This window comes from Gavialis gangeticus, unplaced genomic scaffold, assembly GCF_001723915.1.
Source record: "Gavialis gangeticus isolate Ggan-Ray unplaced genomic scaffold, GavGan_comp1, whole genome shotgun sequence".
In the NCBI taxonomy this organism is placed as follows: Eukaryota; Metazoa; Chordata; order Crocodylia; family Gavialidae; genus Gavialis; species Gavialis gangeticus.
In genome coordinates, this window is record NW_017729031.1 from 21,333,930 (window position 1) to 21,359,038 (window position 25,109).

At 43.8% G+C, this 25,109-nt stretch overlaps 1 protein-coding gene across 1 annotated transcript in view; it reads left to right on the top strand.

Moving 5' to 3' along the window:
* ZRANB3 (zinc finger RANBP2-type containing 3) overlaps positions 1–16,371 on the top strand; it is a gene marked incomplete at its 5' end in the record, with an annotated part of 89,463 nt that extends 73,092 nt beyond the window's left edge. Inside the window, 5 exons of the mRNA XM_019522492.1 lie at positions 2,855–2,997; positions 7,652–7,798; positions 8,716–9,118; positions 11,553–11,684; positions 15,246–16,371. Of these exons, the coding sequence (XP_019378037.1) occupies positions 2,855–2,997; positions 7,652–7,798; positions 8,716–9,118; positions 11,553–11,684; positions 15,246–15,344 (924 nt within the window). The remainder of the gene's footprint in view (positions 1–2,854; positions 2,998–7,651; positions 7,799–8,715; positions 9,119–11,552; positions 11,685–15,245) is intronic.
* Between the last annotated feature and the right edge of the window lie 8,738 nt (positions 16,372–25,109).

Consider the following 25,109-nt stretch of genomic DNA (forward strand, 5'->3'; position numbering starts at 1 on the left):
GAGAATCCCAGTGCCTCTCCCACTAATCTCAACTTGTTGAATTTGGCCCTCTTGAAGTCTAGGGCTACTGCCTTGCTGCTGGCCCTTGACACCCTGCGCTGGATGGCAAACTCCAGCAAGCGATGATCACTATCACCCAGGTGGTCAAGGACCTGGAGGCCCCTTACCAGGTCGTCACCTGTGGCCAGGACCAGGTCCAACAGGGCATTTCCTCTGGTGGGACTGTGTGGCTCCTGAATTAAGTGGAGGTCCTGTATCTCGGCCAGGAACCTCCTGGAATGGTCTGACCTGGCTGACTGTTCCTCTCAGCAGATGTCCGGGTAATTAAAGTCACCCATGACAACTACATCCCTTGCCTTAAGTGCCTCTGCAAGCTGGCCCAAAAATTCCCAGTCCAGCTCCTCCCCTTGGTTGGGGGGTCTGTAGTAGACCCCCACTGTTAAAACTCTCTCCCCACAGCCCCCTTGTATCTTGACCCAGAGCACTTCAGCTTGCCCCTCCTCTCAATGGGAAAGAGTCTCTAATCTGTACACTTTTATTTTTTTTTACATTTATTCTCAAAGAGCAATTATCTGAAAATAAAATCATAATTATAAGCATCTAGTTTTCTGGCTCTGCGGGTTTTTAGGGAAGGCTCAAATCACATTTGGAATAATCTAGTCCCCTAAGTAGATGCTTTTTCTGCATTGTAAAACCATTTTATGGTTTGGCAGAAAGAACATCTCAGACAAGGCTTGATATTTCAAATAAAAAGGTGTTGCAGGTCATGTAAAGGAGTATATTGGAAGAGCTGAATGTAGAAATGTAACTATGCTGGCTAAAACAGTCTCTTTCTCTTGGACTAAATTATTAGAAAGCTTTTTTGCAGTGAAATGAAAAGTAGAATAATTTGCCCCTGCCCATCCCCCCAAATGTACATGCATGCAAGCAAGCTGTTTTTCCATTAACTACATCCCTGACAACAAATTTAATTTTTTCCCATTTTCTGTAGTTTGTTTTTTGTTAGTGGTATTACTCATTCAGTCTATAGCTTCAAAGGGTTTCTTTTAATGACTCATTCTAGGAATACTGAAATCCCCTTTAGCTCTTCCAATTCAAAAGTATAAAAGCAGCAACCAAAGAGAAAGGTCAGTTTTTACATTATGGTTTCTTTTTCTGTTATGAAAAGCTGAATATAGCGGTAGGTGATTAGCCATATAGAAGAACCTATGTTTTACATGAATCTGTGCTGGTTGAATTTATTACTGAATTCACTGCTTCTTGGAGATTTGTGTTCAAATTTAAATTGTAAATTTGTCTCTAGCCCAAAGAGGACCTCCCAGACAAGGGCCAAGTGTAGCTGATGATGAGTCTTCTGACAGCCTGAAACATTTGGTGTAGGAGGTGTGAACTGCCTACATCAGTGGGAGGTTCATGCTTCAACCTTGTTATGGAAATATGAATATTACTATTAACTCTTTTGTTGCTCTTCAATTTAGAAAGTCTCAGCTGTAACATTTGCTTGTGGCTGCTCGTTGCTGTCAAGCACTGCTGTAGTAGGAAATTCATATTTGCCTTGACTTGTGCCTTTGAAGTGTCAAAAGGACAAATCCATATTTCTAGGTGCTAAAATCCGGATTAGTCCTGTTCTGTGCAGTGTCAAAACTTCTAGTTTCCCTGACAACCTCAATTTAGTTATGCATCTTTACTACTTAATTTTGCAGTATGTGATACATTAGGGGCCAGTGTAAAATAAAATTGCCTTAATATTTTTTGTGCAACTCAGCTTTATATTGCCCTGCTTACTGAATTCAGTAACAAATAATATATATGCTAATTTGTCATAGATTTTTCTCTTGCACTGAAGTGCCACAGGAAAAGTGGATAACTTGTAGTGAAACAAGTGAAGCTGTGATTATAAAACATTTTGAAAATGAATATGCGAATACACTTGAATTCTGACTTCATTACTAACTGAGCCAATTTTAATACTTTTGTATGGATCACAAATGAGTTTTCTAACTACGCAGTAGTACCGAAATATTTTTTAAGGAGACATAAATCTTCAGGCATTACACACAAACAGTTCAATTGATTTTTGTTAAAGCTTTCACTATTGCCTCTGCAATTAGATTAGGCTGTAAGAATTTTAGCAGTAATAGAAGAATATTAAGAAAAGTAATGAAAGCTAAGTGAAATAACTTTTTCACTTTTTCAAATTGTGTAAAGGGATGCCATTTAGTCTAGTACTGAAACTAGTGCTGGATTTTTAAAACATGAGGCAAAGGTTGTCTGTGAACCTAATTATAGACTTTGTTCACAGCACTTTTACAGAGCCAAAACTTCCATTGTGAGACAAAGAGACAGTATTGGGAGTTTTGCCTAAGTAGCACACAGCCTTCTGCCTACATTTTTCCTATTAGCCAAGGTCTTTCTCTCAAAAGAGAGGGTTTGCCAGTATCACACCACCGGCAGATCCTCCTAGTAGAGACAGCTAAGACTAGCAAGAGTTCTTTGCCCAGAATAGCTTATGCCAGTGCTTCCCAAATGAACTGGCTTCTTTGCCAGTATAACTGTGTTTGTACTAGGGCTTTTGTCAGCATAGCTATGTTTAGTGGGTGAGATTTCTTTTTTCACACTCTTAATCAATCTAGCTATGCCAGCAAAACTTGTAAAGGTGAACCATGCCTGAGTCTCAAGACTTTGCAGGCCTTTTGCAGCTGGTATCAAATGGTACAGCTTAGAAAGGGCTAGCTTACAGCATGCAAACTTTTTCAGTTTGACATTTTTCAGTATACTAATTTAAGATATTATTCAGTATAAATAGATATTTATTTAATACCTGTCCTCTGGACCTTGTCTCTCTCTCTGACAGATTTTGAGGTTTGTGAGAGAATGGAGTAATCTAACAGCCATGAAGCAGAAAATTATCAGGAAAAGTGGTCAGATCTTTCAGAGCCCCATTCTTGTTGCAGAAGAGCTGTCTAAACAGCAGGCCAGGCCTAGCAGCACAAAAAGGTATGCGTTTTTACTCTCCATTCTTTCTTTTGTATTCGTTGCTGCAAGGGGGCCCATGTATTTTCTGTACCTTTCAGTAGAATCATGTTGAGAGAAACTGAACGTTGTGTGACAGCTTGTCCTATAGGGACAAAATTACACATTCTGTGCATGTTTGAGCAAATCTGTTGGTGCCGAACACGCTGCCTGTCTCTCTCGCTGTGAATCTAGTCCAGCAAATATTCTGGCTCTGCAGGCTTCTGAAGCTTTAAACACCCAGAACCTGCCAGAGATTCAGGAGAAAAATCTTTCCTTCATGGTTTCCAAATGCCACCTATTGGCTTTCACATCTCATTTATGTTGGTGTTATTTATTATTCATTTAAGCACTAGCAGTGTGCTTGAAGCTTTGAAAGGTGCAGTTGCAATCCTGAATATAGTATAGTCCTTTAGAAAATGCAGAATACACTGGGAGATGCAGAACAAGGTTTTATCCTCAGTTGTTTACTTATTTTAATGTTTTTGGCATTGTGAAGATACAAACTTAGATACCTTTTTTGCTCTTAATTTTTAACTTCTTGGCTTAGCTAGCACTTCATGCGTGCATTGTGAGAGAAATTCCTTTTTTTTAACTTTTTTTTTTCCTCTGACTCACTCTTGTTGCAATAGGGGTAGCATTGTTTCCCAAAGGCGCACCTTTTGTATTTTTTCTATCTTCAAAGTTAGCTGCAAACTTTTAGAAAAAGGAAAAAAAATGTTATTTGGCATTAGGTTAAACCAGGAACTTATATTTTAACACTGTGTTCTTAATCATTTTAAATGCCTCCCATTCCAAGAGAAGGTAATGTCTTACCCCTTCTGTACCCAGAAATGCTTGTTGGTACACAGTAAGATACAGTCCTCAGGAGGGGGCCTCTCTGGAAGTAATTTTTAAACAACAGGGCTGTAGAAACTCTGTTCACCATCGCCCTCTTTTCCATCTCTTTCTATCCTCATAGAAAAATAGGGCTCAACAAGACCTCAGAAGTCATCTAGTCCAGCCCCTTGGTCAGGGCAGGTTTCACACTGTCCACACCATCCCAGGCAAATGTTTGTCTAACCTTATTTTACAAACTTAGGGATGGAGATGTCATAGTCTTTCTATGTAATCTGTTTCAGTGCTTAACCACCCTCATAGTGAGAAACCCAACCTGTTCGTAATATAAACCCATTACTACTTGTCATGTTCCCTGTGGGCACAGACAACATTTGATTATTTGATTTTTTTAATAACTCTTTTTTAGTTCTGATGATTGTTATCAAATCCCCCAGTCTTTTCTTCTCCAGTCTAAATAATCCCAGTTTTTTGCTGCCTTTCCTCTTACGGTATGCTTTCTAGACCTCTATTCATTTTTGTTGCTCTCCTTTGGCCTCTTTCCAGTTGGTCCACATCTGTCTTGAAGTGTGGTACTCAGATAAGGCCTTGCCAGTGCTGAATAGAGTGGAAATAATCACTGATCTTGACTTGCATTTTGATAATAAATCCCAGTATACCATTATATTTTTTGTAATATTATATTGCAATATTATATTGTTGACTTATTTAACTTTCAATCTATTGTACTGTAGCCTAGCCTGTTAGTCCCCTGTTTTGAGTTTTTGCATGTGATTGTTCTGTCCAAAGTGTAGTATTTTGCACTTATCCTCACTGAATATCATCCTATTTATTTCAGGCTATTTTGCCAATATATCAAGGTCATTTGAATCCTAATCCTATTCTCCAAAGTTTCTGTTCATCCACTGTGTTGGGTGCCATCTGAAAATATACAAGTATGAACAGTATTTCAGCTTCCAAGTCATTAATGAAGATATTGAAGAGTACCAGACCCAGGAAAGACCACTGGGAAACTCCACTGGCTATGTCCTCACAGTTGGCCATTGAATCATTGTTGACTATGATTATGACTATCTGGCTCACTTTACAGTAGTTTCATGTAGACCATATTTCCCTAATTCTCTGTAGTTGAAACCCCCACTTATCCCTAATACATCAACATAATCATAAGCAGGAATAAATTACCACTTATGATAATACGTTCATTGGCCCAATATTTATTTCATGACCCAGAATCTCTTTCTTACCTTTCTCAGCAATAGCTCTTAGCCAATTGCCTTATCTTCTTCAAATGCCAATTTTTTCTGTACTTGCTATTACATCCTTTCCTGTGTTGCTGAAAAGTAGTAGGTACCTAATCAGTGGTAAAATCTAAATTTACCTTTCCTCCTACTCTCTTTTCTGCCTCCTTTTCTTGCTCTCATAATGTCACTATCCTGTCTGACGTTAATGCTCACAACCTTTAGTCCTGTAATAAGACTTTTCTTAAAATTTCTCACACTCAGGTTTTCTCATAAAGTAGTCTGCAATTATCTAAAAGCTGTTGTTTCCTCTTAACTCCTACTGCTAAACCCTCCAAAATGACTGCATTTTGGTGGTAGGCAGGAATTCCTCTAACCATGTGTAATTCTAGGCTTGCAAAAAAAGTATAGATCAGCAAGTAGCAGCAATAAATAGGGCAATTATAAACCTGGCTTACGTTTGTTACTCTAGTTACTATGTCAAACAGATCTGATAGGAGTTGTGTGTTCATAGATGCTAGGGTCCAAAGGGACGTCAATGGATCATCAAGTCTGACCCCCTGCCCACGGCAGGAAAAGGTGCTGGGGTCATGTAATCCCAGCCAGGTGTTTGTCCAGTCTCTTCTTGAAGACCTCCAAGGTAGGGGAGAGCACCACCTCCCTTGGAAGCCCTTTTCAGATTCTGGCGACCCTAGCTGTGAAGAAGTTCTTTCTGATGTCCAACCTAAATCTGCTCTATCAGCTTGTGGCCATTGTTCCTGGTTACTCCGAGGGGTGCCCTAGTAAACAGGGCGTCTCCATTCCCTGCTGCCCCCACCTGGTGAGTTTGTACACTGCCACAAGATCCCCCCTCAGCCTTCTCTTGCGTAGGCTGAAAAGGTCCAGGTCCCTCAGTCTTTCCTCAGCAGGCCTTCCCTGCAGGCCTCTAACCATATGAGTGGCCTCCTCTGGACCCTCTTAAGGTTGTCCACATACCTCTTGGAGTGCGGTGCCCAGAATTGGACGCAGTATGCCAGCTGCGGCCTGACCAGGGCCACATAGAGGGGATGCATCACCTCTCTAGACCTGCTCATGATGCACCTAATAATGGATGACAAAGTGCACTTAGCTCTGCTAATTACTTTGTCACATGGATGACTCATATTCAGCTTGGAGTCGACAATGACTCCAAGATCTCTTTTCGCTGCTGTGCTGCTGAGAAGGTCATCTGCCAGCCTATAGGTGTGCTGGTGATTCCCTCTCCCTAGGTGCAGCACCTTGCACTAGTCCTTGTTGCACTTCATCCTATTATTCCCTGCCCACTTCTCTAACCTGTCCAGGTCCACCTGGATTCGGTTTCTTCCCAGCAGTGAGTTTGCTTCGCCCCGTAGTTTTGTGTCATTTGTGAATTTGGACAGAGTGCTTTCCACACCCTCTCCAGGTCACTGATGAAGATATTGAACAGCACTGGCCCAAGGACCAAGCCTTGGGGGGACCTCACTGCCCACATCTTTCCAGGTCAATATTGACCTGTCCACCATCGCTCGCTGGGTACGACTCTTCAGCCAATTTGCCACCCACATGATTGTGTAATAGTCTATGCACAGCCATTCGATTTGTTTATGAGAATAGGAAGGGGTACTGTGTCGAAGGCCTTCTTAAAGTCCAAGTAGATGACATCTACCTCGACTCCTGCATCTAAGTATTTAGTCACCTGGTCGTAGAAGGAAACAAGGTTAGTCAGGCAGAATCCACCTGCTGTGAACTTGTGCTGGTTGCCCTTCAGCATTATATTACCTGCTGGATGCCTACAAATGTGTTCCTTGATAATTTTTTCAAGGGTTTTCCCAAGGATAGAGGTGAGACTAACCGGTCTGTAGTTACCTGAATCCTCCCTCCTCCCCTTCCTGAAAATAGGGACTACATTGGCCCTTTTCCAGTCCTCTGGGACCTCACCTGAGCGCCACGCGTGCTCAGACAGCCATGCCACTGGCTTGAAAATAACAAGATGACACTTATTAGTATGTGAATGAGTATATCTATTGATATGGCTACTGTAACTTAGTTTGCTTTGTAATTACATCTAATAAATGACCCAAAATATTGGGTTGAGGACTGCTGAGTTTTTAAAAATGCTCTATTTAGAAGAATTAGTTTCCTGTGATACCACAATAAAAAGGAAACCAAATATATGCAAAGTTAAATTTAGCAAGGAATTTTCCATATTCTCTTCCTTTGGTACATAAAAATAGAAAATCAGTGATATTTGCCTGAGTTGTTTTCTTTCAGTTGTTTTCTAATCACTTTTGAACTAGATGTCATTCAATACTTGCTCATTTATTGGTTACAAAATGGAGCAAAGGCTGATTTTGTGGGGGAAAAAGACAAACCTATCTCATGGAAAATCTGAGAAAATAAATTCATTGCTCTCAACTGTATGTCTGGAAAACAGGGAATATTTGGAAGAGGATTTTCAACACGAGTATTGCTGCAGGCAGTAGTAAGCATGTTCTGTAAGTGTTTTGTTGTCTGCTATGCATGACCAGAAATGGAAATGCTGAAACTATTTGTAATCATTCTAGGTACATGACAAAAGAAGATGTTGCAGTTGCTTCACTAAGCAAAGTGAACAGTAGTGGGGGGAGTGTACGTATGGTTTCAAAGGAAGCTACATTTTACCTGAAAACTGCAGCTACTTCTGTGGGAGAAAAAGATGGCCCTTCAACAAAGTAAGTTCATCAGTGTTAACAGCAGACAAAATAGCCATAAAGTAGTGATTAAACTATTGATCCTCAAAATTTATTTTTATATTGGGTAATAAAATTATAGGGTATGAAGACTTATGTTACTGCAATACTTTGTTTAGATGAGGGAGTTTCTTGTGCTAATTTAACTAAATTGCATTTCCTGTAATAATAACTAGACTGCTTGTCAGTGCACAACTGAGTCCATTAAAATGAAAGAAGAGAAATGGAGAGCTTTCACTCAAACAAGCTTGTGAGTATATGGCTTGGAGACATAGTGTCTCTCTTACTCCATTTTAAATTAAATATAATATGGTAGAGAACAGTGTCTAAAACCACCTGGAAACAAGCCCAAGCTTGCTTTTTAAACATTATTGGTCAACTAGTTTTCAGCTGCTGAAGACTACAGACAATATAGAATCCTCATCCAAGTCAGGCTATTATCAGATAGCCATGAAAAATGTCAGGAAGGTCTCAGAATTTTTTTTCTGAAAAGAATCAATTTACTCTGGCAATTTACTTTCAGTTATGGGCAATAATTGTCATACTGTACTCCAATACCCCACTTCTATGCAAGCACACCCCCTTTAATATGTGTGCAAACTAGCATTTCCACAGGAATAATGGAAAATTGCAGGTAATAATCAAATTTACATATGCAAATGCACTCGTGTGTGTAAAAATCCCTTTCAAATCTGGTCATAAAATTCTATTAAAAATATAGTCCAAGGAGGTTAATTACATTGTGCAGTGAATAACCAGAATAAGGTATAAAATTAAGTAAGGTATAAGATATAAAATAAAAGAAATGTAATAGTAAATACTATGGTATTAGTAGTAAATACTATTAATATTGATCAAGACCAGTTTTATTAAATAACTGCTACTTGTCTTCCTAACAGGTTGCTTTTGGAAGATGGAAATGACTCTCCAGTTCTTAATTTAGTCTCTGCTCAGGCTGAAGTTGTGGAAGATCCTTCCGTAAAAAAAGGCTATATGCAGGCTGTAGATAATAAAGGGAATCCTCTTTGTCTAAATTGTCAACATCCAACAGTTCAGCTTGACCAACACTGCAAATCCACTGATTGGGACACAAGGTTTTGCTCTCATGCATGCCAAGAAGACTTCTTGATTCGCTCAAGTAACAGCTACCTGAGAACTAAAGTCTTTGAAATCGAGCGAGGTATTTGCCAGCTTTGCAAACAGAATGCTCAAGAGCTCTACCTTAGCATCAGAGATGCTCCTAAAAGTCAGCGTAAGAAACTTCTGGATAGTACTTGGATGTCCCAGCTTCCGTTACGACAGGTAATATCAATAGTATTTTAATCTATTATACATAATCACTTCAGTTCAATTGTGGAAACTTATGCTTTTCAAGTTATTTTAAAAGGGAAGCAGTCCAACACAAAGATAGTAAAAAAAAACACTCTGATGGGCAGCAGTTTAAAGCACTAAAATAACAGCAAGGCAGTCTGATCTGATAATGTACTTCTTCCTATTTCTACAAATCCAAATATATCTTTAACTTAAGTACTGCAGTTGTACTGTGCCAGGCAGTGGCCTGGCTTCAATACACTGGCACTTCTGAACTGGAAGTGGTATACCTGCATTTGTTTGGCACGATGAAGTGTTTTATATGGATATTTCATGTTTTCCAAAATTAAGCTTATGAAAATATATGGAATGAGAGCTTGAGCCCAAAGACCTGAAGCACCAGAGAGAGGAATTAGATGTGTAGATGACTGCTCACTTAGTTAATCGTATCTCATCTGTTTAAGATGGCATGTACCTTGGGAGTGAGCTTTATCCTATGCCTGAGTTTCCTTGTGTTACAGCTCAAAGATTTTATTTGAAACACTAAAGGCCTTGTAGCTGGAAAAGCTGTGTGTGTCAAGGGACAAAGCTTAACATCACATGTTGTTACAAGAGATGTAGGATTTAGATATACTGTCATACTGTTGATTTTTTTCCTTTTTAAAAAATCATTTTATAGCCCAAATTGCTGATGAGAGTAGAACTTGCAGCACTAACAAACATTTGATAAATGCTACCAAAACTGGGCATCTCATCATTCTTATTTGAGGGCCTCTTGTGCCTTCCCATTTGTGGCTATACCTTAAAAATCGCATCCAGTTGTGGGTGCAGCTCTTGTCTTGTCAACAAACTGCCCCCAAGAGACACTTGCATTTTGAATCCGTTCCACAGCATGATGCCCAAATTACCATATCCTGCATGTGAGAATGCACAGGTATTTAGGGTTGTTGGTTGGAGAAGGGTGTTTGTGCCTGAAAGCTTGCAAAAAACATTTTTTCCAGCTATCTGATTGGTCTAATAAAAGATATTGCATCTACCCGAAAAACCTTGTCTGCTAACGTACAGGTATGACTCTCAAAGAAGTTACTGGTAAGTGACCTCTATTAGCAGAATCTTCAGCAATAGCTGTTATACCGGAAGGGAAGAAGTGCTGTAACGTATTGTCAGTCAAAGTGGCTGGAAGGATTACTGATTGATTTTTACATAGCCTAACCTGTTCGTCTTAAAATGCATTCAGTATCTAGTTTAGCAGTTTTGGTGTCCTCCTCTTCGAAGTGCTTTAGTCATGCTGAAGAGTTTCATACACTGCAATCAGAAGCTCTTATTAGTTACAACTTCACCATAACTCCGAAGTAAAAATACAGTGAAGGTTAAAGCATCTCAGACCTGGTTCACTTCAAGTCCACTCAAAATTCTTTCACTAAAATCCTTGACTCCAAAGTTTGTCTTTTTGCTTATGTCCGGTGGACACTCATGCTGCCACTGGCTCCCCTGTCGTCTTGCCTACATGAAGTACAAGTTTCTCATCTTCCCACTGAAGCGTCATCCTGACCTAGCTCTAATGATCTGTTCCATGAACTTTTCACAGCTGACATTTGTTTCATTCCACCCATGTTCCAATTGGAAATGGGACTTGGGTGGAGACGTTTCAGTTGCAGAAATGACAAGCTTCCAGACCTCTCTGAAGAAGCAAGAGTAGAAAGTTCATTCAAACTACAAAGATAAGACCTTTCTCCTTTTCCCCATACAGCTTTTGTACAGCCAACACTGGTAGTATTCACCTCTATAATACCTTTAAATTACAATAGTTCTCAGCCTTTTGAAATTAGGAATACAGCTTATTGTATGGCTCATTCTAACAATTTTTGTCAACAAACTAAAAATTTAAATATAGTAGAAATATTGAACACACTTCTAAATGGCAAGCATGTGGTAATAATCTGATTCTTTGTTTTGTGAGCAGCAGAATTAAAAGTGCAACAGGTTTTTTTCTGCTTACTTTTGTTTTTAATATTTTAATATTTAAGTGTAAAATAACAAATTTCAAGGTGAGTTGCCCATGAAAGTCAAACAAATCCTTTGTTCTGCATCTTTTCTCAGTTCCAGTTCTGTGGAGGAGCACAGATGCGTTAGGATTTGTTGGCATGGAGTCATGGAATTAAATAGTTGATGTAAAATATATCAAACTACTGTGGGCTGAGGGAAACTGTACCATCCAAAGTACAATTTCTGGTTACCTGCTAGCAATAAACAAAATAGCAAAGAGTCAGTTTTTTTCCTTCTGTCAGTGAAATCTATTTTAAAAATATTTTACTTTACTGTTTCCTCTGCTCTTACTATATAACCATGATTGTAGAACGTTGCATTTTGGTCAGCTCAGAGTGGTCCATTTACAAATCCTGACATTGTCTTTTGTTTATTGTAGCTAAATGAAATTATAACCAACCCAACAGAAGGCCAGTTCTGGCAGGTGGATCATATCAAACCAGTTTACAGTGGAGGAGGACAGTGTTCTCTGGAAAACCTTCAAACTCTATGCACAGTGTGTCACAAGGAGGTGAGTGTAAATTGGAACGTATCATCCCACACTGTTTGTAGAAACTTTACAAGAAAGGTTTTATGCTGCGCATCTTCTCCTCTTGCATATGAATGGGTTACCTGCCAGAATGTGCAATTGGAGGTTTTAGGGCCAACTTCCATCCTCCTAGAAATCTGAAGGCACTGAACCATGTCCAGGAGGCTCTAGGGGCAACTTCTTAGTAGCCTCAGAGTGAATTTTGCCTTGCTGCTGCAAACCACTGACTCTTACTTTGCCACTACATAAAGCTTTGAACTACTTTCATGCAAGGGTCTCGCTCTGCATACAGAGAAACAACTCCCATGGCTATTCTGGAGAAGGAGCATGAAGAAACGTAGTGCTATAGGAGCTCTGGCTCTGAAGCAAATCCTTGCGAATTCCAGAGGTTCTGGTTCCTAAAACGACAAATGCAAGCGTCCTGTTCATAAGGAACTGATGGTTAGAACGGAAACGATGGGAAAATTAGTGGTTTTACACCCTTTCTGCTTTGTCTTCCAGTCCTAAGGATTTTCCCCTGAACTAAAACACACAGATGTTTGCAACATGTCTTGGCAGCCATCAGTCCTCGGGATCATGGGTGTGCATGTAAGAGGTCTATGTGACCATCGCACCAGGACCTTCAGCATGTTCCCCTAGGCAAGAGTATGGAGGAGTGGAGGCTGTCCTAGACCTACCATCCCTCTTTTAGGCCACTGAGAAAAAGTCCAAAGGCCAGACTGAGCCCAGCCGTTCAGTGCCTCAATGGTTGTAGCTTCTGCCAGAAAGCAGTAGATTAGATCTGCTGCTGACTGCCTGACCCCTCAGCAAGGGCACGTTTCTGTCAGGGTGATGTCCCTTAGCCTTTCTTCAACCAAGGAGTACCCACAAGGCAGTGGAGTGAGGGTTTTGAGGTGCCCTATACTCACCTTACTTTGGAGGTTGCAACATTGTGGCATTTCATAGGAGCTACTCCCCATGAGTAGCCCCACCACATTGCCACCAAGCCCTGTAGTCGGGTGCAGTTTACGTTTACCCAGGAGCATTGCAGCATATACAGACAAGTAAAAACACCTGTTACTTCAATGAAATCTTGTTTTAGCCAGCAGGGTAATGGTAACAATTCCTGTCAGGCTTTCAGGCCACAGATCCTTGCTCTGCTGAAGGTAGGGGCCAAAGTGTGTGCAAGAAAGGAATTGGTCTCTCTTCCCCCACAACCCTCTCAATAGGGTTGCTCCATACTAAAGTGCAAGGAGCAGTGCAAGCAGTCTGTGCCCCACAAGAAGCACAGAAGTACTGGTTCCCCCATGTAAGCATGTAGGAGTACTTAAGACACTGGGAATAGTGCGAAATTCTCTGTTATGACCACATTGATTCCTAGTTCTCAGAGTGAAGCACCAAGTGGCATTAGGGATCTCTCTAAAAAAATTCAGACTTGTGCTGGAAAGTCTAGAGAGACAGGTGGGCACTTCAGGCTCCTGGGGCCAGCTAGCAGGATATTCTTATGTTCAGGGTATTTGTTCCTGCATCCTTTTCCATGGAGTCATTCCCAAACCAAGATGAGCAGTGTGCTACTTCATCCCAGCAGACAGCCAGGGGTACAAGCATGCACACCACCAGAAAAGCAAAGATAAACTCCCTGTGGTGGTCCCTGAACAGAAAGCAAAGGGCTAGCTTGGAACTGAAAAGTAAAATGAGATAAACAAAGTGTTTTCTGAACTCTTGTTCTATCACATCTGAACAGCTATTTCTGGTTAATGAAGTGTTAAACTCACGTATTGTATAAAACCACAAGGAAACTTATAAGTTGCGGGAACTTCAAGTGTGTGTACTACTGGTGTGACTAACCTGTGGCATGCCTGCCACAAGTCGCATGCATTGCCATTGTGTGTGGCCCACAGTCTTCTAGGAGTTATGGGGACAGGGCTGGGGTAGGGGTGGGAGTGGAGCCAGTTTAGGGCTGCAAGCAAGGAGGGGTGGGGAAGACAGAGGTGGGGTCTCACTGTCCCTGTTGATCTTCTAAGCTGCTCCATGGTGAACCCAGCTCTGCCGGAGGGCCTGGGTGGAAACAGTTCTGCACGGCTGGACTGGAGGGGCCGGGTGCAGGACACAAGTGCAGCAGCACCAACTGATTTCTTTTTCTTCCTGACTACGCCTTCTCTATCCCTGTTCACTGGTGTTTGGCACCATGCCACACCCCTCTTTCCCCTGCCGACAGGGCACAGGGGGATGTTGCCCAGGGTGAAGAACTTGGTAGTTGCATCTCTGTCTGGACCCAGCCAACTGTTGCAGTTGTGTCCTGTATCTGCCACCTCTGGCCCAGCAGCGTAGGGCTGTTTCCACCTGGCCCCTCCAGCTAAGCCAAGTACCCTGTGGAGCAGCTGAGCAGATCAACAGGTTCAGTGCAAACCCCAGCCTGGCAGCCCCAGACCAGGACCTGCATGCTCACAGCAAGCTCCAAGTCCAAGGAGCCCAGAATGAGACCAGACCCATCATTTCCCCTTGCCAAACCGTCTGTGCCAGGTGCCCCCAGACACAGCAGGACACCCCTCATGTAGCTCGAGTGCACAGCAGTGGCTTTCCACACTTCTTTAACATGTTCACAAGCAATCCTTTTAATTTTACTTTGCTCTTTTTAATTCTAAGCCAGGCAATGCAATACAGTAGGGCAGGGGTGGCATGTGTGCTGCGGGCAGCCACTGTGTGTGGCATGTGAGCCCTGGCTGCCCAGTAAAGGTGTGGCTGGAATGGAGGCAAAGGAGCTCAAGCCTCTGACAAGGTTGCCACCAAGAGCCAAGTTAAGACTTCCCTGAACCCGAAGCTGCTACATTAGGAGCTTTGGATCCGTGCCATACAAAATTGCAGCGTTTGCTGGGCCAGGGACAAATTAACTTGGCTCTTGGCAGTGACACGACCTCTCCCGGCATCATCCTGCTGCTGCCCTGTCCCACGGAGCCTGAGACTCAAGCCCTTCTGCCTCCATTCTGGTGCCCCAGGGCACAAAGTCTGTAAGGTACTATGACTTGATGATGACTTGTTACCACAGACAGAATAGCCAGGTTCGAAAAAGGAATAGACATACTCATGAATGATAGTAATTATTAGCTGTTAAACAGAACTTTCAGGGATGCATCCTCTGACATCCCTAAACTAGATGGTAGATGAAAGGGAGGGTATGACGGGGTAGATCTCTGTAGAGCTCTGTACCCTATTTACATGCTCACCTGTAATGCATCTACTGCTGCCACTGCCAGAGACTGGATACTGGGCTAGATGGACTGTTGATCTGACCCAGTGTGACACTACTTTGGTTCTCATCTCTCAATTTTAAAAAAAAAAAGAGCGGTGTCGGTTTTTTGATGTGCTAAGTAGCTCAAAGGATGAGCGTGCCTACTCGAGATTAATTCAGAACTTTGAAATCTTATTAAATAGTGTCATAAGTGGTTTCAACACTATTTGGTCAAACTTGAGGCCTTTAACTGATTTAGATCAACTCAAATGTGAAATGCTGTTGCTAAGTGAGTTGATGTATTGAGTACAGACTTTTTTTTTCCCCTTTTTCAGAGAACTGCAAAGCAAGCCAAGGAAAGAAGCCAGATAAAGAGACATTCTTTAGCTTCAAAGTATGGAAGTGACATCACAAAATTTTTTGTAAAGATGTGAAGTATAAATATGCTTAAGTATAAAAATTAAAGTTATACATATGTATAGTTTCAGTTGGACATTGGTATAAAATTCTAAATCTTACAGTCAAAACCAAAGGTTGACATGTTGCTGTCCATAACTGTATCAGTACTTCAGAGGTCATAGGACAGTGTCTGGTGTTAATTTACTGTGATAAATTATCTCATTATGTCAAGAGGTGAAGATGCACTGGTAAATTCCAAGCCTGGTCCTGGGTTTTGTTGTTTCTTCAAACCTTTATGCCATTTCAGTATAGACATATTTTATAGGTTTTGTATTTTTTATTGTGCTGTTAATTTTTGAAAAGTCTCCTCAAATAGATAAAACTGCTCTAATTATCATCAGCCTTGCGTTGTTTTGGCATAGATGGGGGGAGGGTTACAGCTCATAATCAAGGAAATGTCTTTGCTTAAAGCATCATAATTCATCAAAATTGGTTCAGACATTACATTTATATATATCTTGCGATGTCTGTTTTGGACTCCGTTGCTAAATAAAGTTATTCTTTTTACAGTAAGGATTTTGAAAATAAGATGAAGTACATAATAAGTTTTGGCTTCTTGCTAAAGTCATTGCAAATCAACTTCCTACTTCAGGTGCCAGCTTCGGAGCTCCTCTAAAGTTCTTTTTGAACTACAAAGACTATGGAAATCTAAGGTAGATGAAATTGAGGGTGGCTAAAAACACATGCTGCTTCAATTTCATGCCATTTTATCTTCTTAAACTATACAAAATGGAAAATAGTGGGGTTTTTTTTGAACAGTTCACATGTAGGTATAAGTAAACTCATGGTTGTATTACCTAAACATATAAGGAGATATTGGATTCTCAAGTGGAAACTATTAGTGATCCCGTGCAGTTTCCAGTATGAAGGATCTTACAAAAAGACTATCTGTGATTAAACAAAAGTTCTAAGATGAGCAATGCTAGCCTCAGTTTTTTGTAAAATATGATATGGCAAATACAGGAGCTGTTTTGCTAGTAAATAAAAATTAGCTGAATTGACCCATCTGAGTGTTACTTATCAGAATAAATGTATAGCATACTGTGTGAATCTGTGAAACCTGCCTCACCTGTTAGTCCTGTGGATTTATGGCATGACAGTTGCTAACACTGGGACTGAGACTGGAAGATCAATAAAACATATTTGTAGTCAGCACAGCTTTACTTAAAACTGCTTCATGAGTTTCTGTAGCATCCATTGTTCACTTCATAAACTAAATGCATTTATACTTCATTTTCCAAAACAGAAGACCACAGCTCTTTTCCATGGTCTGCATAGAAGAATAGGATCATTGGATCGTAAGAAAGTAGGGCTAGAAGCGACCTCACAAAGCCAATTGGACCAGCCTCCTGTTCCATGCAGCATCATCCCTGACTGAACTATCCCAGCCAAGTGTCTACCTAACCTCTTGAAAACCTAGCAAGATGGAGATTGCATAATTTTTTTGGGTAGCCTTTCCCAATGTGTGACTACCCTTGTAGTCAGAAAGTTCCTCCTAATTTCCAAACTCCTCTTGGTTTGGTAGCCTGTAGCAGACACCCGCCATGACATCCTCCCTTCTGCTCTCTGCTATGATGAAGGCAACATAGTTTCATAGATTTAGGGTCGGAAGGGACCTAGCAGATCTTCTAGCCCGACCCCCCGCCAGGGCGGGAGAACAACAAAACCCCAAAACAAAAACGGGACTCAAATGAGTCCAGCCAGGTAGGCATCCAGCCTCTTCTTAAAGACCCCCAGGGTAGGGGCCAGCACCACTTCCCTTGGAAGTTGGTTCCAGCTCCTAGCCGCCCTAACTGTGAAGTAGTTCTTGCGGATGTCCAATCTATACCTCCTCTCCATCAACTTGTGCCCATTACTCCTTGTTATGCCAGCGGGCGCTAGGGGAAACAGCGTCTCCCCCAAACCCTTCTGGTCCCCCCTAGTGAGTCTATAGACGGTCACCAGGTCCCCCCTCAGCCTTCTCTTGTGGAGGCTGAACAGGTTCAGGTCCCGCAGTCTCTCACTGTAGGGTCTGCCCTGTTGTCCCCGGATCATGCGGGTGGCCCTCCTCTGGACCCTCTCCATGTTGTCCACATCCCTCTTGAAATGGGGCGCACAGAACTGGACACAATACTCCAGCTGTGGCCTGACCAGCGTCGCATAGAGGGGGAGGATCACCTCCTTGGCTGTACTCAAGATGCACCTGTGGATGCACGACAAGGTCCGGTTAGCCCTGCCAACCATGACCTCGCATTGTCGGCCCATGTTCATCTTGGAGTCAATAATGACTCCAAGATCTCTTTCTGCCTCCGTGCTCTCGAGTAGGGAGTTCCCCATTGTGTAAGTGTGCTGCTGGTTCCTACTGCCCAAGTGCAGCACCCTGCACTTGTCCGTATTGAAACGCATCCTGCTCCTGTTAGCCCACCCCGTAACCTATCCAGATCCTTCTGCAATCTCTCACTCCCTGCTAGCGTGCTCACCTCCCCCCAAATTTTGGTGTCATCAGCGAATTTAAACAGGTTACTTTCCACAGATAGACGCTCCTTGAATATTACCATTTTTATCCAATTTGCAAATTGATTTTAAGTAGCAAGAGAATAGTTTCCTGGGGGATCTGTGATTTATTGTTTAGGATGACAGTATCTTTGTTTCTAACAGGGTTCATCACTTCTTTCTACTTTTTTCATCTGATATCAAAATTGGAAGAGCCTAGCACAGCCTCCATCTCCAGCCCACCCTCACCCCATGCACAGATCCAGGTGGCACATGCCCTCCATGCCTTCCCCCAGGGGTGTGCACAGCTGCGGGTGCTGCCCCCGCACTCCCCAGACAAGCCATCCCACATCCTGCCCCACCCGGCCCCACCCCAGCTATGCAGCACCTGCCCCTGCACCAGCCTCAGCCTCACTCCTTCCCTTACTGCGAGGGCCTCGATCTGCACCCCCCACACTCCTCCCCCCACACACTTACGAGCCAGGTGCTGCTCTCCAAGCTGCTGGGCTTCACTCCTGGCCACGTGTCTGCTGCAGCTGTGGTGCATGTACATGGCATTTATCAGCAACATTATCGGCCACATCAGCCAAAAAAAAGCCGATTGCTGACTATGTCAATTTTCCTTTTATTGGTGCACCTCTAAAGGTTGCACGTTAAATACAGTGAGAGTTCAAAAACTACTGCTGAAACAGCCCATTGAGCTAAGCCATGTGTTGATGGAGTATAGTTGTAATGGGCACTAGGTCTGTGCAAAGCAGCAAGTATTTGCTTCAGATTCGGGTTTGGCGGATTCGGAGGGACAGTGATTCGAATCACTCTCTTGATTTGATTCAGCACAAATTCGGAGATGTGGCCATAGACTTCACAGGCAGCAGTCCTCCACAATGCTGGACACAGCTGGTAAGTCTACTGTGGTGGGCGGAGTGGGGAGGGAAGAGGCGTGGGGGGGGCAGAACAATGCCCCCACAGCAAGAGAGGGACTGGGTTTGGGAAAAGCCCAGCTGCGGGGGAGCACAGGACTCGGGGAGGGGGGCTCCCGCCACTGCACGACCGCACACCTCCAGTCCAGGAGCTGCTCTTCGGTGGCTCCTCCAGCAGCTCTCACCGCCAGTCTAGGAGGGCATGGGAGCAGGCATGTGACTCGGGATCTGCGCGAGGCGGGCTGCCGAGCCCGGCTGGATGGTGGAAGGTGCTGGGAGCAGGACTATGCCCTCCTACCACATGCCCATCCGGGGCGGGGAGGTGCAGGACTGTGCCGCTGTGCTACCTCAGACAAGTGGAGCACAGCAGCAGAAACCGCTCCAGCTTCCCCATGCCTCCTGGACAAGCCACAGCTTTGTCCCACTCTGCCCTGACTGGGCAAGTAGCAGCAGGGCACGGGGTAGGCGTGTGCATCTGGATCAGGGAGGGGCCGGCAGCAGGGGCTGTGGGGAATTTCAGGGTGCCTGTAGCCCCCCTATAGCCCCTGCTCCACTGCGCTCTGCAGGCTGGGTGGAGCCAGGGCTGCGCTCCAGGCTACGCATCTGGAGCACAGCCCTGGCTCCACCTGCCCCACAGCGCAGCCCAGCCACGGGTGGCTGGGGTAGCCTCCCGGAGCACAGCCTAGCCCAGCCAAACCTGTTGCGTGCAGAGCCTGGGCCATATGCCTGTTCCCGTGCCCTCCTGGACTGGCAGCAAGAGCCACTAGAGGAGCCATCGGAAGAGCAGCTCCTGGACTGGTGGTGCGTGGCAGCTTGCAGTGGCAGGAGCCCCCCTCCCCAAGTCCTATGCCTCCCCGCCCCAGTTGGGCAGCTTGTCCCTGCCCCAATCCCTCCCTCGCGGTGGGGGTGTTGATCTACCCCACCCCCCATGCTCCGTCCCTCCCCGCTCCACAACAGACTTACCTGCTGGGGGCAGCTGTGTCCAGTGTCCTCGAGGACTGCTGCCTATGTAGCCTATGGCCAAATCTCTCCAAATTGATTTGGAGGCTTCTGAACCTATTTGGACCTTTTAATGGGTCTCTCGATTTGATTCAGATTCAGCTGCTGAAGTGGGCCAAATCTCCGAATTGAATCAGCTACTGGAGCTTCATACAGCCCTAATGGGCGCATGGACTCTGGCCTGCTGTGACCTGCTGAAAGCATCGTGGAGGTGGCTTGTACCAAGGATGTGAGCCCCCCTTCTGGCTGACTCTTGTTCACATTACTTAAATGTGGAGTGATATTAATGAGCGATAAGGAAAGAAAGGTAGGGTAAAGGTGTTCGTTCAAGCATTAAGATGCACAGTAATTATGAGTACATTGCCAGCGTGCATAAAAGCTAGCTTGAAGGGAGTTTGAATGTGCTACCTATTGTGTCTGACCTGTCTGTACATTGCGACTGTCCTTGCATCTTCCCGTGCCTTGGGAACAGAACAAAAAGGACAAAAAAGCTACTGTCTAGACGGTGCCAAATTTGTAGAGCCTCCTTTTGGACTCGTAGCACAAGCTATACGTGATTAAACTCTATCCCAGATTGAAATATGGGGCAAACTATTGAGGTAAGGAGCAAAAATCCCTACTTTTGTGCCTGTCATAGAATTAAATTATGAACTTTCCAAACTGAGCTACAGGCAATATTGTCTTATTGAAAGCTGTGGAACAAAATCTCACCTAGCTCTTCAGCCACTTGTACTTTTTTAATATCCACTTTAATCCTGACTTATAAATTGAATGACTTTTCTCTAACTTGTAAAGGTCTTAAGCTGACAGGCTTATGAGTAGCAATCAGTCTCAGAAGGGGTATATAACAGCAGCTGAAATATTGCAGGGGATGGGTAAACATTACAGTGTGATAACTACAATATAGTGTTCGGGACACCGTCAGCTCAGACTAGCACTGAATTGGAGCGTTTAAGGCTGTCACCAGATTTTCATATAAAAGGGAACCTGGCAGGAGTATCTGACAACCCAGGGTAATTTAAACTGAATTCTTTTTTATATGGAAAGGAACTACAAACATGTCAAGTCCACTGGACTGAATTTTGCATAGTTCAAACCATCCGTAACTGCACTCACAGAAAGATGGCCTGTAATCTTTGCTGGTTGATGCTGAGACAGTAGAATTACTCCTTCCTTTCCTATGGTAATACAGGGGGTAGGGAAGAGGCGAATTGGGCCATCAGACAACTGAGTGCTGCTTTGCTGATGAAAACATGAAATACCCTCCCCAATCTCTTCATTTTTATCATCTGTCCCCCAGAATCATATTAATACCAGCCTTGCAAGATGGAGGAATCCTAGGACACTATAATACCCAGAGAATGGGGTCAAGGTTGGAGAGTCCTTTTACCAAAGATCAGATTTGCTGTTTACAGTCACCCGATAACAAACTGTTACACTAACATATGCAACTAACTGAAGTGAGCACAAGAAGCTCAAATAAACCCATACCGTTTTCCATCCGGTTAAGCTGTGCGTAAGGGATAGTAAATGTTGGAAAATTTAGCAGTCGTGCTGTTTGGCATCGACACATTCCCCATAACTGCAGAACTGAGGTAGCCAAAGGTGGAGCTCTCCTCGTCCATATTTCTCATACACAGGATAAGCAGACTTGACAGCACTGGGAACAGCAGATGGCCAAAGTGACCACATGGTTTTCATTCTCCTTTCTCTACTTGTCTAGAAGGAATAGTCAGACTATAGTGCTGCATATAAAGCTGATCCAGAGATTTATCCCTTAACTTCCGGCAATCAGATCTCCTCAATGAGATGCGCTGGAGAGTTTAGTTTTGAGTTGAAAAACTGCATATACTTCTAAAACTCATGATGGAAACATAAAATCTGGAAAGGCTTAACTTTCTAACAAGGCTAAATCAGCTTTTCTTTGGCAAGCCTGCAGGTCGGTTATTTACTTCTAAGTGCTGCAATATGGGGAAGAGCTGCTGCTGTTGAGGGTCCCTACAGCCACCAGTCAACTTTTCTTTGTTTGGGAGCCCCCGTCTCTCTCTCTCTCTCTCAATATAACTCCGGCCAGGAGCATCATTCTGTGGAGTTTTGAAGATCCTGAAATATCTTGTGGAAAGAGCAGCTTTCATGATCATGTAATGGTTCCAGTCTCCATGGAAGTGAGCTTCATTTTAAGTATCACTAGAGAAGGGCTCCTGAGGCCTTAACTGAAAGAAAAACACCGCTGTATAAAACTCTTTAGATTATTTAGCTGAACTGACTAGTTCTGGAAAATACCATCTTCACCCACTCCATCTCAAAGGCACAGATGGAAAAGCATCCACGATCAAATGAAGGAACTGCCGAAGCCGACACAGAAGCCGCTGGAGCCCATTTCACTTGCTCACCAGCAACAGAAAACTGGAAAAGACATCAGTCAGAAAAAAGTCTAAAAGCTACCAGTCTCTAAATAATTTAGTCTACTTCTTACGAGCGCTTTACCATGCTTTAGAGGAGAGCATAAGACCTTACTGTCAAGAAATAGGCCATCACTATATTCACACTAAAAGCTACCAAGGCAGGGGAAAACAGTTAAATGTCTCATAACTTTAAACAGCTGATTCAGTACAGGAAGGGAAAGGAAGGAGCTTAGCCTTTTCTGAGCTGCAACTCTTAGCTTTGGCTTTGTGACTTTCTTGTGAAGAGACAGTGACTTTTGGTTCCAGCCATTAAAGAGAGCCGTTGCTACAGGCGATGACCGGCAGTAGGTGCAGCCCAAAGCTGCCTTCTGTGATGCATGTGCAAGATTAGCGACAGTATGAAAGTCTTCCCAATGGCCCAGGTAAGGGACAATGAGGGATGACTGCTAGCACATGATACTAAGAAAAAGGAAGGGAAACAGCACTGTGAGATGAAGGCAGAGGGGTGGGGGGAGAAAATTAATCAGAGCCAATTCAGTAAGAACAAAGCCCTGATTAGACAGCCAAGCTAAACGAAAGTAAAGTGCTCAGGATGGGGAATAAGATAGAGCTGCTTTCAACAGCATTCACTGCAAATATGATTCCTCTACTAAGAAGTCATTAGGAAATAGCAGGAATTACAGACACCAGCTGAAAAGGATGCTGTCAGAATAATTTTTAAAACCTTGCCATAAAAAACAAAGCATTTCAGGTGCTTTAGTGGCTTGTTTTTCAAGCTTCCCCCTCTACTGCTGCTTATATTTATTTATATATATATTTATTTATACACACACACACACACACACACAGGCTAGTTAGTGGTAAGTTGGTTGCCCGTCACTACTAGTGCCATTCCAAAATAGTAATGAAGCATTTACAGCTAAAGAATTAAGTCAGGAGGAAAAAATGCACACGCGGAGGTAACAATCAGATTCTAACAAAAGCTTTTTTTCTTTTAGACAATTATGGTAATACAGGAAGCATGATAACAAAGAAAACTGCTGAAGTGGATTAAAATGCATGTGCAGAAGATGTCTATAAATATACTAGTGTAGAAAGAGAACCTTAAACCAAGAAGAGATGCTATGCTGGGCCTTACTGAAGATTTATTAACAAGAAATGCTTTTTGGAAAAGGTTTTGGAAACCTTTCCCGGTGTAGTTTAACAATTTTCTGTTGGCACCAAGCACAGCTGCTGAGTGATACCTAGTGTAGGCATGTCTGCATTATCATAGTATCATAGTACTTGGGGTCGGCCAGGACCTAAACAGATCATCAGGTCCGACCCCCTACCCCAGGCAGGAACGGGTGCCATGGTCATACATCTGTCCAGCCTCGTCTTGAAGACCCCCAAGGTAGGAGAGAGCACCACCTCACTTGGGAGCCCATTCCAGAGCCTGGCAGCCCTAACTGTGAAGTGATGTCTCCTGATGTCCAGCCTGAACCTTCTCTAACAATCTGTGGCCATTATTCCTAGTAACCCCGGGTGGTGCCCAAGGAAACAGAGCTTCCCCCAATTCCTGCTGGTCCCCCTGGTTAGTTTGTAAAAGGCCACCAGATCCCCTCTCAGCCTTCTCTTGTGCAGGCTGAATAGGTTCAGGCCCTTTAGCTTCTCTTCGTAGGGCCTGCCCCGCTGCCCCTTGACCATGCAAGTGGCCCTCTGGACCCTCTCAGTGCTAGCCACATCCCTCTTGAAGTGCAGCACCCAGAACTGGACACAGTACTCCAACTGTGGCCTGACAAATGCCGCATAGAGGGGAAGGATCACCTCTCTGGACCCGCTTGCGATGCATCTATGGATACATGACAAGGTGCGGTTAGCTGTACTGACCGCTTCCTCGCATTGGCAGCTCATGTTCATCTTGGACTCAACAATGCCACCGTGTTGACAAGAAGGGTGTTCCCCAACCTGTAGGTATGTTGCTGGTTCCTTCTCCCTAGTTGCAGCACCTTGCACTTGTCTGCGTTGAACTCCATCCTATTCTCATCTGCCCACCTCTGTAATTTGTCTACATCAAGGTGGATTCTGCCCCTCCCCCTCCAGCGTGCCCATCTCACCCTGCAACTTGGCGTCACCAGTGAATTTGGACAGCGTGCATTCCACACCCACATCTAGATAGCTGATAAAGATGTTGAACAGTACAGCCCCAGGGCTTGGTCCTGGGGCAACTCCACTGGCCCCATCCCTCCAGGTCAAAAACAACCCATCCACCAACACTGGGTGCAACCATCTAGCCAATTTGCCACCCATCTGACTGTGTAAGCATCAATGCCACAGTCACCAAGTTTTTTTAAGAGAATGTCATGGGAAACCGTGTCAAAAGCCTTCTTAAAGTCCAGGAAGACGACATCCACCCTGACACCCTCAGCCAGGGACTTCGGGACCTGGTCATAAAAGGAAACCAGGTTGGTCAGGCAGGACCTGCTCTCAACGAACCCATGCTGGTTGGCCCTGAGCAAGACCTCCCCTGCTGGGCCCTTGCAGATGTGCTCCTTGATAATTTTCTCAAAGGTCTTCCCAAAGACCAAGGTAAGACGGACTGGCCTATAATAGCTGGGGTCCTCCTTTCTCCCCTTCTTGTAAATGGGGACCACATTGGCCCTTTTCCAATCCTCTGGTACATGGCCAGTGCCCCACAAGCACTCAGAGCCATGCCAGGGGCCCCGAGGACCCCTGCCAATTCCCTCAGCACCCTCGGGTGAAGAGCATCTAGACCTACTGATTTAAACATGTCCAACCCCTCCAAAAGTTCCCTAACTAGGTCCCTATCATTAGCCTTAACCACTCTGCTGTAAGGTGAAAACCAAATTTGAGACACCTGGAACAAGTGTGGCTAAGCTAAAGAATCATCCTCTGAGCTGCATAAAGGGCGAGTTGTGGAGCGAGGGGTGTTCCAAGTTGAGAT